The sequence below is a fragment of the Delphinus delphis genome, chromosome 17 (genome assembly GCF_949987515.2).
Source record: "Delphinus delphis chromosome 17, mDelDel1.2, whole genome shotgun sequence".
Classification (NCBI taxonomy): domain Eukaryota; kingdom Metazoa; phylum Chordata; class Mammalia; order Artiodactyla; family Delphinidae; genus Delphinus; species Delphinus delphis.
Window position 1 is genome coordinate 883279 of NC_082699.1, and position 16304 is coordinate 899582.

The following is a 16304-nucleotide window of genomic DNA, read 5'->3' on the forward strand; positions in this document are numbered from 1 at the left end:
ATCCATTTCAAGTTAATATTTGTGAAGGGCATAAGGTCTGTGTCTAGAATCTTTTCTTTTTTTTGCACCTGGATGTTCAGTTGCTCAAGTATCATTTGTTGAAAAGACTACCTTTGCTCCATTGTATTGCCTTTGCTGCCTGTCAAAGATCAGTTGACTCTATTTATATAGGTCTATTTATGGACTCTCTATTCTGTTCGATTTATCAATTCTTTCACCAATACGATTTTGTCTTTGTCACAGAAGCTTCGTAGAAAGTCTTGAATTCAAACAGGGTCAGTCCTCCAACTTTGCTCTTTTCCTTTAATATTGTGTTGGCTACCCTGGGTCTTTGCCTCTTGGTATAAACTTTAGAATCAGGATACATACTGGGATTTTGATTGGGATCACACTGAATCTATAGATTAATTTGGAAAGAACTGACATCCTGATGATATTGAGTTTTCCTATCCAAGAACATGAAATATCTCTCCATTTATTTATTTCTTCTTTGCTTTTGTTTATCAGAGTTTTGTAAGTTTACTCAGATAGATCTTATATGTAGTTAGGTTTGTAACTAAGTAATTTTGGGGGTGCTTATATTAGCACTGTTTTTAATTTCAAACTCCACTTGATCATTACTGATACATAGAAAAGTGATAGACTTTTGTATGATAACTTTGTATCCTGCAACCTTTCTATAATTGCTTATTAGTTCCAGATTTTCTTGTTGATTCTTTCAGATATTCTACATAGGAAATCATGTCATTGGCAAACAAATAAGTTTCTTTCTTTCTTCTCCAGTACAGTGTTGAAAAGGAGTGGTGAGAAGGGGCATCCTTGTCTTTTTCTTGATCTTAGTGGAAAATCTAGTTTGTTAGCTTTATCATGTCAGCTGTTGGCTTTTTGCAGATATTCTTCATCAGGTTGAGGAAGTCCCCTCTATTCCTATTTTACTGATAACTTTTGTCATGAATGAGTGTTGGATTTTATCATATGCTTTTCTGTATCTATTGATATGATCATGTGGCTTTTGTTTATAACCTATTGATATGATGAATTACATTGATTTTTGAATGTTGAAATAGCCTTGCATCCCTGAGATAAATCCCACTTGGTTATGGTGTGTAATTCTTTTTATACATTGTTGAATTCTATTTGCTAATTTTTTTTTTGTTTTTTGTTTGTTTGTTTTTGTGGCACACGGGCCTCTCACTGCTGTGGCCTCTTCCATTACGGTGCACAGGCTCTGGACACGCAGGCTCAGCGGCCATGGCTCACGGGCCCAGCCGCTCCGTGGCATGTGGGATCTTCCCAGACCGGGGCACGAGCCCGTGTCCCCTGCATCGGCAGGTGGACTCTCAACCACTGCGCCACCAGGGAAGCCCTATTTGCTAATATTTTGTTGAGGATTTTTGCATCTATGTTGAAGAGATAGATTGGTTTGTAGTTTTCTTTTCTTATAATGTCTTTGGTTTTGCTAGTAGGGTAATGCTGACCTCACAGAATGAGGTAGGAAGTATTCCCTCTGTTCTATCTTCTGAAAGAGTTTGTAGAGAATTGGTATAATTTTTTCCTTAAATGTCTGATAGAATTGACCAGTAAAATTGGTGGGCCTGGTGCTTTGTTTTGGAAAGTTACCGATTGTTGATTTTTCTTCTTTAGTGTATAGGTCTATAATATATAGAGAGACCTATGCGTACTATTTTGTCTGTAAGCTTTGGCAAATTGTATCTTTCAAGGAATTGGTCCATTTCATCTGGGTTGTAAAATTTGGGGCATAGATTTGTTCATAGTCTTCCTTTATTATCCTTTTAATGTCAATAGGATTTGTAGTGATGTGCCCTCTTTCATTTCTGGTATTAGTAATATGTGTCTTCTGTCTGTCTTGTTAGCCTGGCTAGAGGCTTATTGATCTTTTCAAAGGACCAGATTTTGGTTTTGTTGATTTTCTCTATGGATTTCCTGTTTTCAATTTCATTGCTTTCTACTCTTAATTTTTATTATTTCTTTACTTCTGCTTACTTTGGATTTAATTGGCTCTTTTTCTGGTTTCCTAAGGTGGAAGCTTAGATGAATGATTTCACTTCTCTCTTCTTTTCTAACATTGCATGCAATGCTCAAAATTTCCCTCTAAGTACTGCTTTCACTGTATCCCACAAATTTTGACAAGTTCTGTTTTCATTTTTTAAAAAGCTTTATAGCAATCCCAGGAATTCTCTGGCATTACAGTGGTTAGGACTCAGTACTTTCACTGCCAGGGCCTGGGTTCAATCCCTGGTCAGGGCACTGAGATCCCACAAGCCTCACAGCATTGCCCAAAAAAAAAAAAAAAAAGCTTTATACCAATCCCTATCAAAATACCAATGGCATTTTTCACAGAACTAGAATAATTCTAAAATTTGTATGGAATCAAAAAAAGACCCTGAATAGCCAAAGCAATCTTGAGAAAGAAGAACAGAGCTGGAGGCATCACACTCCTAGACTTCAGACTATACTACAGAGCTACATTAGTCAAAACAGTATGATGCTATCATTCAGTCCTCACCCATCAGTTGCTGATGAGGCAACTAAGATCTACAGAGGGCTGCACAGTTAGATAATGAAGACAGGATTAGTCCAGGTCTAACAATTTCCATTAAATGAGCTGTGAGGAAACACCAGTGTATGCGAGTAAGGTTTCCCTTTCTCCTGGACTGTCATCTGTCTCTCTGGTTTCCTCCTCTGTCCCTAACCCAGGGTCCACAAGGTAAAGGCACTTACAAACACCACTGGCTTACCAGTAGGCTGATGTACAGATGCTTCTGCCAAAACAGTGAGTCCAAATAAACTTTTTGACAAAACAAACACCAAAAACAGTATGAAATGAGCACAAAAACATGCACATAGATCCATGGGACAGAATGGAGAGCCCAGAAATAAACCATGCATTTGTGGTCAATTAATCTACAACAAAGAAGGTAAGAATATAACTGATTACCGTAATTGTACATTAGCTAACCTTACAAATACTGAGTAACCATTACCATGCATCAATAAGCTTCACTGACTCCCAAAATATGTGTAGACTGAATTACACACTTCTAAATGATACCAGAGACAAAGATGAAATCTCAAGAGAAATTTACAAAGTTTTCTTTTTTTAATTGAGGTATAGCTGATTTACAATATTGTATTAGTTTCAGGTGTACAACACAGTGATTCTAAATTTGTACATTATATGCCATTTAAAGTTATTATAAAACATTGGGTGTATTCCCTGTCCTGTACAATATTTGTACCTCTTAATCCCCTCCATCTTCTCTCTCCTCCCTCCTTCTCACCACTGGTAACCACTAGTTTGTTCTCTACATGTGAGAGTCTGTTTCTATTTTGTTACATTAATTCGTTTGTTTCATATTTTATTTTATTTTATTTTATTTGTAGTATGTGAGCCCCCACTGTTGTGGCCTCTCCCGTTGCGGAGCACAAGCTCCGGACGCGCAGGCTCAGCGGCCATGGCTCACGGGCCCAGCCGCTCCGCGGCATGTGGGATCTTCCTGAACTGGGGCACGAACCCATGTCCCCTGCATCGGCAGGCAGACTCTCAACCACTGCGCCACCAGGGAAGCCCTGTTTCATATTTTAGATTCCACACGCAAGTGAAAACATCAGAATATTTGTCTTTCTCTGTCTCGCTTCACTTAGCATAATACCCCCAAGTCCAACCATGTAGTTGACAACGCTAAAATTTCATTCTTTTTAACGGCTGAGTACTATTCCATTGTGTATATATATTCCACGTCTTCTTTATCCACTCATCTGCTGATGGGCACTTAGGCTGCTTCCACACCTTGGCGACTGTAAGAGAGTGTATTAGTTTCCCGCTGCTGCAGAACAAATGATGCCAAAACGTAGTGGCCGAAAACAACAAACATGTGTTATCTCATTTTCGGAGGGTCAGGAATCAGGCAACCTTTACCTGGGGTGCTCTGCCTCAAGGACTCTAGCAGAGTGGCCCTTAAGGTGTTGCCTGGGCCAAAGTGTCACCCGAAGACCTGAGTGGGGCGGATCTGCTTTCGAGCTCACCCCGCCATGTCTGTTGACAGGATTCAGCTCCTCAGGCTGTTGAACTGAGTGCTTCACTTCCTCAAGGTTAGTTATTGGCCAGAGGCTGATGTTCCTCGCCATGTGGGCTTCTCTGTAAGGTAGCTGTCAAGATGAGAGCTGGCTTCCCTCAGAGGGAGCAAGAGAGCAAGGTATGCAAGCTAGCAGTCGTTTTTTACTTTGTTTTTTTCGGGGGCCTCACCACGCGGCTTGTGGGATGATCTTAGTTCCCCCACCCGGGATCCAACCCGGGCCCTGGGCAGTGGAAGTGCCGGGTCCTAACCCCTGGATCACCAGGGAAGTCCTTGCAATGTAGTCTTCTTAAACAAAATCTCAGAAGCAATACCCCACACTTCTATCTTATTTTATTCTTTCTTTTAAAATTGATTTTTATTGGCGTAGAGTCACTTTACCGTGTTGTTGGTTCCTTGCTGCACAGCAAGCTGAGTCAGTCATACGTACACGGATACCCACTCTTGCTCAGATTTCTGTAAGACATGGGCTGCTTCAGGAATTTGCGTGCATCCTGGCAGGGGCCACGCTAATCCTCCCTGCTCTGGTCCAATCTTAGGGTATGTGCCGCCGCAGTGGACACTGCCTTATCTTATTCACTGGAAGCTGGTCAGTAAACACAGCTCCCACAAAAGGCAGAGGGATATTAAAGAGCAAGGCATGAGGCCAAGAGAGGGCCACCGGGAGCCGCGGCAGAGGCTTCCCATCGCAGAGAGCAAACCGAACAGCGCCCGCTCAGCCGCTTCATTTTAGGGGGTGTGGCTGGGACCAAGCACTGACACCCCTTCCACGTTCAGAACCGAGCGGAGGGTCTGTCTCGTCCCCAAGCCTCCGCAGAGTGCAAGGGACGGGTAAACAGGGGTGCAGGACGGAGAGCAGCAGCCCACCCAGCAGGCCCACCGCCCGGCCACAGAACGAGCCCCACTCATGCGGGCCGGGGCGGGGAGAGGTCCGCGCGCCCCGGGGACGTCGTGGCCTCGGGGGTCGTCCCGGTCGTCCCCGCGGCCGCCCGAGCCGCGTGGGCAGCTCCGCCCTCTGGACGCAGTGATGCTCCCCAATCACTCACAAGCGGAAGGAACTTTCTAGACTCAGGCACAGACTTCTATCACGTTTCTCTCGCGAGCCTATCTCAAAGAAAGCACGAACAAGGTGGTTTAATTCTAGCGGCTCCTTAAACTTTTTGTCACTCCTTGAATCATTTTCAACGGAACCGTCAACGCCCCTGTCTGGTCAGGGCCTCATTTCCACACGCACTTCGTCGAACCCCACACAGACGCCACCCTCCCCCACGACCGAGGACGGCCCTCTGGGCGACGCTAGCGCACCTGCTCCGACGCACGCCTATGACGTCAGAGCCGGCGCGGGCTCTCGGAGCACGTTCCCCGCCTGGAGCATTCTGGCCTCGCGCTCTTCCTCTCTGTCATGGTGACTGACTCAAGTCTGTTCCCTGAGCTTAACCTGCACCCTCGCACTCTGATTTAGCGGGCCCGTCCCAGGAAGCCGGAAGCCGGAAGCCGGAAGCCGCGGGGCGGGTCCGCGTTGACGCGCCGGAAGCTGCGGGGCGGGAGCCTGGGGCCGGAAGCCGCGGGGCGGGCGGCGGCGCTCCCGGAGGTAGCGCGGACGTCGCGTGCGTCCGGGCGGTGCGTCGGGCTGCAGGAGAAGATGGCGGTCTCCACAGGTCAGTATCCTGCCGGGCCGCCTGCTTTTCCATCCCAGCCCTCGCTGCGCCTCTGCGCACAGGTGGCGGCCGGCCTGGCGGTGTGGGAGAAGCCGGAGTAAGGGCCCCCGGCCGCCGGACTTTCCGCGGAGCGCAGCCGGAGCAGGGAGGGTCCTGGCGGCCGTCGGGGCGGCGGTCGTGCCCGCGCGTCGGCTGCGTGCCTGGGGGCTGGGCTGGGCCGGGCCGGCTGGCCCGGGGCTCTGGCGGGCGGTGCGGGAGCGAGGAGGGGAGCCCGGGCGGGCCGCGTCCACCAGGGCGCGCGAGGCCTCGCGTGAGGGTCCTGGATGGAGCGGGTCCGACCCCCCGGCTCGCCCTGACGTGGGCGGAGGACAGGGCCGTTCTTACCGACTGAATGCGTGTGGTCTTTCTTTCGCTAGAGTGAAAAACTGAGGTGCAGACTAAATAGAAGCAAGGAGCTAGGTGAACGCTAATTGAAGAAAAAGCGGTTTCTTAGATTAGCTGTTCCGCTCTTCTCGTACTGAATACAGTTTTAGTTTCCTCTGAGCACAGACGTTGAAATTCGGTATTAACACTAAGGTTTTAGAAATTTGACCATTACAGAATGTTAAAGGGGGACGGTTTTATTACTTAAAACGTTAAGACGTATGGTCTTTAATTTTTCTAATCATTATTGAACCGTGGCTGTGGAACAGTGTGGTTTTGTATTTCATGCCATCATTGCATAATAACACGAATTTTCAAGTCTTTGTGTACTTAGGTGGAAGGCTTCGGTGTATGTTGTGATGGGTATTTTTAAGGTAGTGCCGTTCTCCCTTCATTTTAATGAAGAATTGCGTCTTTTGTATCGCATCTTTATTACGTACAGGTGTCAGGATAAGCTGTTTAACGATTTTAGCGTTGGGGAGCTATTTCGGTACACTTGAGGTCAGAGCTAGCTAGTAAAGCGTGGATGATTTAAAAAGTGACATTTTAGTGTTAAAACTTCACTGTCCTTGCTATTTGAAATCGAGTGTGCTTGTGCATTAAAACTCCATGTCTTTTTAAGAGTTGTGCTTCGTACCTGAAGGTTCTTGAAAATTTAGTAGTAAAGTGGTGTGTTTCAGTTTGACTGATAATCTTCATTTTGTGGATTTCACTTTTTTATTTAAATACAATTTTTCTCCCCTCTAACGTTGTACCTGTGAGAGAGTGTGGAAATATTTTGAAAAGACCAATGATTAGATTATGTTAATGGCAGGTGCCCTTTGTTAACCACAGTGAGTCATTTTTGGAAGTTGACTATGAATTATAAAGAAGTTGCTGAGAGATTACTAGCATGTTTATTGTACATTGGAAGCCTGTATTTTCTAGTTTATATTTCAGCATTCTAATTGTTACATTTACGCTGCTTTTAAATTTATGAGATTTGAAACCTGAGCATAATCAGAAAGAATATCTTTTAGGCAGTTAGTTGATGCTTTCTTAAATCACTGAAATTTGTTTTGAAACTGTTGTTAAAAATTGCCTTGGCGAATTTCATATACCGTTTATTCCTTTTCTGTGCTTTACAACATTGACACTATCGTCCAGCTTGGGGAGAGGGGAGTGCAGAAGCAGTTTTGGACTATGTTTCGAAACTATTTTTAAATTATATTTTCTCTTAGTTCTACTTTTGTATTGTTTGCCTCTTGGTAGCAAGGGAGGGAAACAGTACCCGTGTATTTGTGAAATAAATGTGATAAAGCTTGAAATTTTAAAATTAGGGTGTACTGTACATGTTTTTTTTGTTTTTTGTTTTTGCGGTACGCAGGCCTCTCCCTGCCGTGGCCTCTCCCGTTGTGGAGCACAGGCTCTGGACGCACAGGCCCAGCGGCCATGGCTCACGGGCCCAGCTGCTTCGCGGCATGTGGGATCCTCCCTGACTGGGGCACAAACCCGCGTCCCCTGCATCGGCAGGCGGACCCTCAACCACTGCGCCACCAGGGAAGTCCCATGATTTTTTATTTAAGCCAAAATAATCTTGATAAAAATAGCTCTTTAATAGTCCAAAAAGAAAAAGACACCTGACAGATATTTTTTAAAATTTTAACTAAAGCATTATATTTTAACTTGCATTTCCTAAATCATATGCTTTTAGTCTTTCTGTTACTGGAAGAAAAATTGGCAGGAAGAATTCTAACTAGACTGAGACCTCTAAGCTGACCATACCATTTGGTCCTCTTTGTTATGCAGTTGAGTAAACTGAGGCCTGAGGAAATATAAGGTTTTACATAGTTGGTTAGCAGTAGAGTCCAGATCAGAATCAGGTTTTTTACTCTCAGTCTAGTGCTTTTTCCATCATGAGCAGTTATGAATTTGGAATAATCCTGAAATCAGGAATCTTACTTCCTTTTAGGCTTGAGAGTGGCTTTCATACTTCTCTTCCTAGCAGAATCCTTGTTTCAGACTGTCAGATGCTTCTCGTGGACAGAAGTAGGGCTGTGGTGGAGACCCCACTGGCTAGGTTCCTCTTTCCCAAGAGACAGTCACCTCGGGGGTCAAGATGATTTCATAGGACACGGCTTAAGAAACACGACTCTTTGGGATAGAAATTTGTTAGTATATTTAGTACCTGTGATTCAAAAATTTAATCACATCTCAGCACTAAAAGAAGTATTAATGTTAGATTAAAAAGTGTGGTAAGTCTACGTAAGCCATATAGGTGGAAAACAACCACAGTGAAGCCTAATTACCTTTTTCAGAAGTGGGAAGCATTATGTTTACTGGAACAGGAACTGGGTTGGCTGTGTTTTGATTCCCCTGCTGCCCTGGTAGATTGCCATGCTAGGCGTGCAGTGAGTCTCATAAGCCTTGCTTTTCCGTCCCTTCTATGAAAAGTTTGGACTACATGATTTTGTTCGTTTTCCCCATCTTCGGGATGAAGATTTGTGGATATGGGCAGAACTTGGGAGTAGTAATAGAAGAAGAGATTTGCAGGTGTAAATCATAGAACCTGGAAATTAAACAATACAAGAGCTGAACTGTAATAGTCCAGGGTATTTCCCTCTTGAGACTTTAATAACAGGCCTGGTAGATTTGTCTATGTGAGTTAGGAACCTGGGTGCTCTTGACGTATGTTTGCTCTTGATAATATCGTCAGGCAATACAACCTATCAGCAGTCCTCCCTTTGCAGGGTAGTTTGGGTGGCATACTGAAACTGTTCAGAGCAATCTTACTAAGTAAGAAAAATTATGATTATTCTGTGACCTTTGAAAATGTTTGCTGAAACATTGAAAATTCCTGGGGTTACAAGCATATAGGAAAAATGGAAAAAATAGTAAAACTAACATTTGTTTAGTACACTGTAGTTTAAACGTGAGAGATTAAGAACTAGTGTTTTTGGTTATAAAACGCTTGTCAAGATTAGTTTGAACAATGCTTGCCTTATCTTTTTATCGTATAACTTATGTGGAACAAGTATCTTTTCTGTGCTTTGGTGAATTGTCATACTCCAAAATTTGGATCTGCTTCCAGTATTTTGTCATTTGTGCTTTCAGTGTTAGGAAATATCTCTGAGAGTTTCTTTATTGTGAAGTTTTTCACTTCCTCTGGGACACGGTCATCCTTTTCCTACATCTCTTTTCCTCATTTATGTCAATAAGCTCATGTTCACAGAATTCCTCTGCCTGCTCTTCCGGAGTCTCTCCAATGTTCCCACGGTCAAATTTCTTCTGTGACTCTCTTTACATTTGTTCAGATTTCACTTCCCGTGTTGCCAGTTCTTGTTTCTTTGCTGGACTTTCACCTTTGTTGGCTATTTTTATGGACTGTCACTGGTAGACAAGGAGGCAACTCTATTCCATGCTTTGCTCTCTGTTAACTGAGTAAGAGAAGCGCAGTGAGCCTCAGGTACACACTGAAAGCTGTGAAGTGCTGGCTGCTGGTCGGGACTGCTCGTCTGTCACTCACATGGTGACCTGTGGACTGAGGAGCTAGCAGCCACGTGTGAGCTCTGTGCGCGTACTCATTGCGTACCATGGAGACTGGAGTCTGAACCCTGTTGTTGGGGGACTGGTGTCTCGCTAAACCGTGGTAACTGAAAGTCACGCGTGTGGAAACCATGAAAAGCGGAGATTGCCCATATGTGGAAACATCCACTTAGCAAGTATTTGGGGAGCTGTTTGACGCAAAACTTCAAAATGGATGTGAGGTATGTAGACTAGAACAAATGGAATGAAATCCAGCGTTCAAAAGTTTGTTTCAGGGGCTTCCCTGGTGGCGCAGTGGTTGAGAGTCCGCCTGCCGATGCAGGGGACGCAGGTTCGTGCCCCGGTCCAGGAAGATCCCACATGCCCTGCGCGTCCGGAGCCTGTGCTCCGCAACGGGAGAGGCCACAACAGTGAGAGGCCCGCGTATAAAAAAGTTTGTTTCAAAAATAGTTAACTGTTTTAAAAGAGCAGATGTATTTATAAGTAAATCTTTGCGATATTATTGTAAGATGGGACTTCAGGACTGGGTTTGGAAGTGTATTCTTGTTTACACAGTCTTTGCTGACTTGTGTAAGAGCAGATGTTATTTTCAGTTTAAGTTGGAACTCAGCAAAGTTTGAAACTACAGAAGGGGAGAGAGGTCCTTATGGCTTGTATAGGTCCTTACACATATATGGGAATAGTAGTGCTCATGGAAAGTACATTATGAATCATTTAGGCTCTAGGCAAAGTATATTTTATAGATGAGCGCTATCTAGATATGAAATGACTTTCACAAGATTATTTAGCTAGATGCTGAGTCCAGAGCTAGTTTCTTGATTACAGGTTCTTTGATTCTGCTTCTGTATCACGCTGTGTTCTATAAACTTTTTGGTTGCTTCATGTAAGTGGAATCATACAGCATTTGTCTTTGTGACTTATTTCTCACCATAATACTCTCTAGGTCCATCCATGTTGTCACAGATGGCAAGATTTCATTCTTTTTTATGGCTGAATGGTATTACAGTGTATTTGTGTGTGTGTGTGTGTGCACGCACGTGTGTGCACCTTCCACATCATCTTTATCCATTCATGTATTGATGGGAACTTACGTTGCTTGCATATCTTGGCTATTGTGCATAATGCTGCAGTGAACATAAGGGTGCATATATCTTTTTGAAATAGTGCTTTTGTTCTCTTCGGATAAATAGCCAGGAGTAGAATTGCTGAATTGTATGGTAGCTCTATTTTTAATTTTTTGAGGGCCTTCCGTACTGTTTTCCATAGTGGCTGCACCAATTTACATTCCCACCAACAGTGCACAAGGGTTCCGTTTTCTCCACATTCTTGACAACTTGTTTTTTGTTGTCTTTTTGATGACAGCAGTTCTGACAGGTGTGAGGTGGTGTCTCATTGTGGTTTTGATTTGCATTTCCCTGATGATTAGTGATGTTGAGCACCGTCTTTTCACGTGCCTGTTGGCCATCTGTGTGTCTTTGGAAAGATGTCTTATTCAGATCCTCTGCCCATTTTTTAAATCAGGTTGCTTTTTTGGATGTTGAGTAGTATGAGTTCTTTGTATATTTTGGATATTAATCCCTTATCAGACGTAGTGTTTGCCAATGTCTTCTCCCATCCTGTTGGCTTCCTTTGTGTTATGTTGATAGTTTCCTCCACCGTGCCAAGCTTTTAGTTTGATGTAGTCTCATTTGCTTATTTTTGCTTTTTTTTCCCCTTGCCTGAGGAGACATCCAAAAAATTATTGCTAAGACTGGTGTCAAAGAGCATACTGCCTAAGTTTTCTTCTAGAAATTTTAAGGCTTCAGGTGTTACATTTAAGTCGTTGATGGATTTTGAGTTTACTTTTGTGTGTGGTATGAGGGAGTAGTCCGGTTTGATTCTTGTGCATGTAGCTGTCCGGTTTCCCCAGCACCATTTATTGAAGTCACTGTCTTCATTGTATGTTCTTGTCTCCTTTGTTGTAGATTAATTGCCCACATAAGTGTGGGTTCATTTCTGGTTTGCCCGTCTTAAAAAATTTGCGTTATTTGTCTCTTTATTGTTGAGTAGTAAGAGTTCTTATATATTCTAGATACAAGTTCCTTATTAGATGTACGGTTTGTAAATATTTTCTCTCTGTAGGTTTTTTGGTTTTTTTGATGGTATCCTTTGAAACCGCAAAGTTTTAAATTTTGATAAAGTCCAATTTATCTATTTTTTTCTACTTTATTAAGATGAAAAGTCTGGCTTTTGGTATGTACTTCATCGTCTACCTGACTCTTTGTTTTAAAAACATCATGTTGACATATGTAAGTTCTAAGTGATGGTCTGGTTATGATTATTATACAGGATTACCACATGACAGAGGGTAGGAGTCTAAGCCCTGCCTTGCCAGGTGTGAGGTTTAATGTTACATTAACAGAGTTATATAGCCAGATAGCAGGCATGCTTCAAGCAGTTTATTCTTTGTATGTAATTATGCCATAGATTTTTTTCAGTCTAGTGACTGGAATGTTACTGAAAAGTACCAACAATGCATAGCTTGGTTTACTGTTTGTTATTCATGGTAGTGTCACCTGCTAACTAAATTATCAGTTACAGCTTACTAAACAGTATTGATGTAAGTGGTTGTTTCCTGAGAGGATATACTTAAGTTATTGAAAAGTTTTAAATTTTCTCAAGTGTTCACCCTGCCAGCAGTGACTTGGCGGGATACTTCCTTTGCTTCTAACTGCAGCTCCCTGGTGCCACAGGAGAACCCCTGTACCCTGTAGGTGGTCTCCGGGAGGGAGAGGGGGAGGTGTGCCAGTCCTCACTCCACTTGGAAGTTCCTGCTGGAGAGGAAGCAGAGTATGTTGTGGTTCACCTAGCTTTCTGCCACTCCCGAGCTTATTCTCAGGGAGGCATTCCTTCTGAGTTCTGAAGTAAACATTGCTCGCAGGTTTCCTGGAGAATATTAAGTAACTCGGTTCTCCCTGGTTAGTCTGCCTCATTGAGATAGCAGTAGTGTTCTGAGCAAAATCTCTTGAGGTAGCTTATTGCATTTGAATGCGTCCGCCTACATGGTTGTCCTCACCCATCACCACCGCCAAGATGCTGGGGAAAGGATTCAGTGTTCAGAATCGGCATCACCTGCTTCAGGACTGGCCCGTGTGTGTCGACAGAAAGGTTGAAAGTAAGCGTCTGCCATAAACGCACCACGTGTTTATTGAGTGCCTCCGATGTTGTCATTTCCTTATGGTGCAGTTTCTATGTGAGTGATTTAATAATGAGAAAACAAATGGCTCAAGTCAAATCTAGCTTTCCCCCTTTGTGTATGATGATGTTTTACTTTTAAATTTTGTTTTGAGTTTACTTTTCTGAAGTGGAGCGGTACTAAAAGGGTATTTTGTGTTCAAATACTTTCATTAAATAAACACATGAAGCTGCATATTTTCTCCTTACCTGAGTTAGTATACAGCACATAGGCCGTAAGAAGAGTTGCAGAATTTTGGGAGAGTGGCTGGGGACAGAGTGGTTTTGGCTGTCACCTAAAGAGTACCAGTAGCATGGTTCACATTCCACTGCACATAATGCAGCTTCCATACCACGGGTTCGAGGCACTTTGCAAATCCTTTAATCCAGAGGATTTGTGTTTGAAGGTATAGTACAGATGCTTCAGATGTACGTTTGATTTGAAATTTTTTTCAGATTTATTTTCATCTGCCATATTTCATCAATTCTAAGACAAATTTTAATATCTGAAATGGATATATGGCTTCAAACAGTGATTTATTCCCATGATTTGGGGGCTAACTGTGTGGTTTTGCCAGTCTCCCTTCACCTGACGGTGGGCTGGGCCTTGTGCCCAGGTGCCTTGGTTCTAGTCCACATGGCCACTCCAGGTGCTCTGTTTGGACTTCCTCGCATCCCAGTAGTGTCTGGGAGGTCAGAATTTGTATGGTGGTTGGCTTCCAAGAAAACCAAACAGAAGCTATAGGGCTCTGACGAGGCTCGTCCCAGCCCAGAACCGCACTAGCATTGCATTCTGTCAAACAAGTGGCAAGGCCAGCCCAGAGTCGGGGGGAGGGGAGTAGCCCTGGCCTCTGACCAGGAGGGCGCGTGCCTGGAGACAGGAGACAGGTTGTTCACAGCTGGCTACACTCCCTGTGCTTTGTTCTTGAGGGTGGATTTCACAGACTGGAGTATAAATCAAAGTGTATAAATATTTTAAAATTCTTGTTATATTTTGTCAAATTCCCTCTTCAGCAAGGTGTAGTCAATTTCCAGTGATGTGTAAGGATGGATAAATGTAGTCTATCCACTGTCTTGCCGGCATTGTGTTTACTGTGCTTTTAATTTTATTTTTTGATGGGAGTACAGTAATGTCATTTTTTTTTTAAAGGCTGGATGTTTTTCTTATTTTCTCTTTTGGTTCATTTTCTTTTTTTTTTTTTAACATCTTTATTGGGGTATAATTGCTTTACAATGGTGTGTTAGTTTCTGCTGTATAACAAAGTGAATCAGTTATACGTATACATATGTTCCCATATCGTTCCCTCTTGTGTCTCCCTCCCTCTGGTTCATTTTCTTGTTGGATTATCAGTTGTATTTCATATCTGTCTATGAAATACATATTATCCATTTACTACTTCAGTGTAACTGGTTATTGATGATATAGAGTTTTAATATTTTAAAAATCAACTTAAAATTTTTATACCTTATGTTTATTACTTTTTCCCTTTTGCTTTTTTTGCTTTTTGTTTTTGACTTCTTAGGAAAGGGTCATGTCTGATGTTCTGAAACAGTCCTCCAGATGGAATTCAGGAATCCTAAACTTGGGAGGAGCTTTAGGAATAACGTGGTTCCGCAAGGGTTCTGAAGCTGAGGATGGAGGTGGGGCAGAGACGTGGGGACAGGATTTCTCCTTTCTCTCCAGTCCAGCCGGACCCCTCCTGAAGTAGGCTTCGATGTGCGGGTCAGTGAGCTGGGTTGGGGTGGGCTCATGTAGTTTAGTCCCGCATTTTACATCAAAGTACGCAGAGTGGAAGAAAAAGACACTTTACCCAAAGTCACCTGTCTAGTTTTGTGATAGAGCAAAACTACTGCTTTAGGAAACTTTCCTGTTGCTTTTGTCATCTAAATGCCTCTCATACGCTGTGATTTCTGTGTCTTGCTGCCCTGATAGGCTGTCGACTCCATGAGGGCTGGGACTGTCAGTGTGAGATCCCACGGCCTAGCACAGTTTCTAGCTCGTGCTTGATGTTTAGTTTTGGTTATTGGAAATAAATAAAATCACAGAATTACAACAATAAAACGAACCACATTTTTCTTAGTGGAGGCATTTAAAGTTTTTTTCCCTGATTGCTCTTTCATCACAGCCGATGTTGTTCTCCCCTCTGCCCTCCTGTCCTTGAAGTCTGTGCTTAAACCCCTCCCTTGGTCTTCACCGCCGCAGGTGAAGTCTGAATTTGCAAGCACACCTGCCCTTCCAGGCAGTTTCTGGCTCTTTGCTCATTTATCCTCAACTGCCAGGATCTCCGTGAATGTTACCAGTTTCCTCCCAGAGTTGTACCAGTTTATGCCAACCTCAGCAGTGAATGAGCCTCCATCTCTACATCTTCGTCAAACCAAGTATTGCCAGACTTAATATTTGTCAGTCTGGTGGAGAGTCATTATGGTTTAATTCATGTTTCCCCTGATTACTGTTGAGGTTGAGCACCCTTTTTATATGTTTATTGTACATCCCTGTTTCCACTCCTGTGAACCTCCTTATTCACTGTTTTGTTTTCCTCGTTGAATCATAGGATGAATTCTTTGTATATTTTGGATGCTGACATTTCCTGGTTATGTTCCTCATAACAGTTTGTGGCTCTTTTGTCAAGTTGGTTTTTAAATTTTAGTCAAGTTTATCAATCTTCTGGTTTGTGCTTTTTTAAAAGAAATCCTTTCTTATATCCCAAGGTCGGAGGATATCATATATTTTCCTAAAGTCTTATGTTTTGCTCTTCACATTTAGGCATTTAATATGCCTAGGATTGATTTTCATGTATGCTGTGAGATAGGGATCGAATTTATTTTTCCATGTGGATAAAATTTTCTAACATCATTTACCGAACAGTCCAGTCCATTCTTTCCCTATTTTTTTGTTTTGAAATAATTTCAGGTTTGCAGAAAAGTTACATGAACAGTATGAGGAAATCCTACCCCATGCTAATTAAGATTTTTGCATGTGCTTGCGTGTGTACTCTCTTTCCCTCTTTCCCCGCCCCGCCACAGACACATTTTTTTTAATGAACCATTTGAGAATAAGTTATAGACATGCCCCTCTTCGCTGCTAAATACTTCACTGTGTATGTACTGAAGTCCAGGACGTTCTCTTACTTGACAATATAATTATCAAAATCAAAAAATTAACTTTGATACCGAACTTTTATCTCTGGGCCCTGTTCAGACTGCCAGTTTTCCGCTAATGTTCTTTAAAGCAAAATAATTACATATATATTTTTCTGGTACATGATTCAAGATTGGTCTTCTTTTAGTGTGGATTCCTGCTGACTCTTTCTTTCTTTCTTTTTTTTTGATGTGGACCATTTTTTAAAGTTTTTATTGAATTTATTGCAGTATTGCTTCTGTTTTATGT

The 16304-nt window shown here is 42.8% G+C and overlaps 1 protein-coding gene and 1 long non-coding RNA gene across 3 annotated transcripts in view; one reads left to right on the forward strand and one right to left on the reverse strand.

The window, feature by feature from the left end:
• Positions 1–3102: 3102 nt before the first annotated feature.
• Positions 3103–5578, reverse strand: LOC132440426 (uncharacterized). The gene is made up of 3 exons (XR_009522569.1): positions 5403–5578; positions 3941–4553; positions 3103–3819 (listed from the first exon to the last, which is right to left on the reverse strand). It is a non-coding gene; the product is annotated as an uncharacterized lncRNA (long non-coding RNA).
• An 80-nt stretch (positions 5579–5658) lies between these two features.
• Positions 5659–16304, forward strand: part of UBE2V2 (ubiquitin conjugating enzyme E2 V2) — a 34198-nt gene continuing 23552 nt past the window's right edge. Inside the window, exon 1 of one of the 2 annotated variants that reach the window (XM_060035364.1) lies at positions 5659–5755. In XM_060035364.1, coding sequence (XP_059891347.1) covers positions 5740–5755 — 16 coding nt within the window. In that variant the 5' untranslated portion in view covers positions 5659–5739. Of the gene's footprint in view, positions 5756–13943; positions 14558–16304 lie in introns of those variants that run through there. The other variant, XM_060035365.1, reaches the window with a different exon arrangement.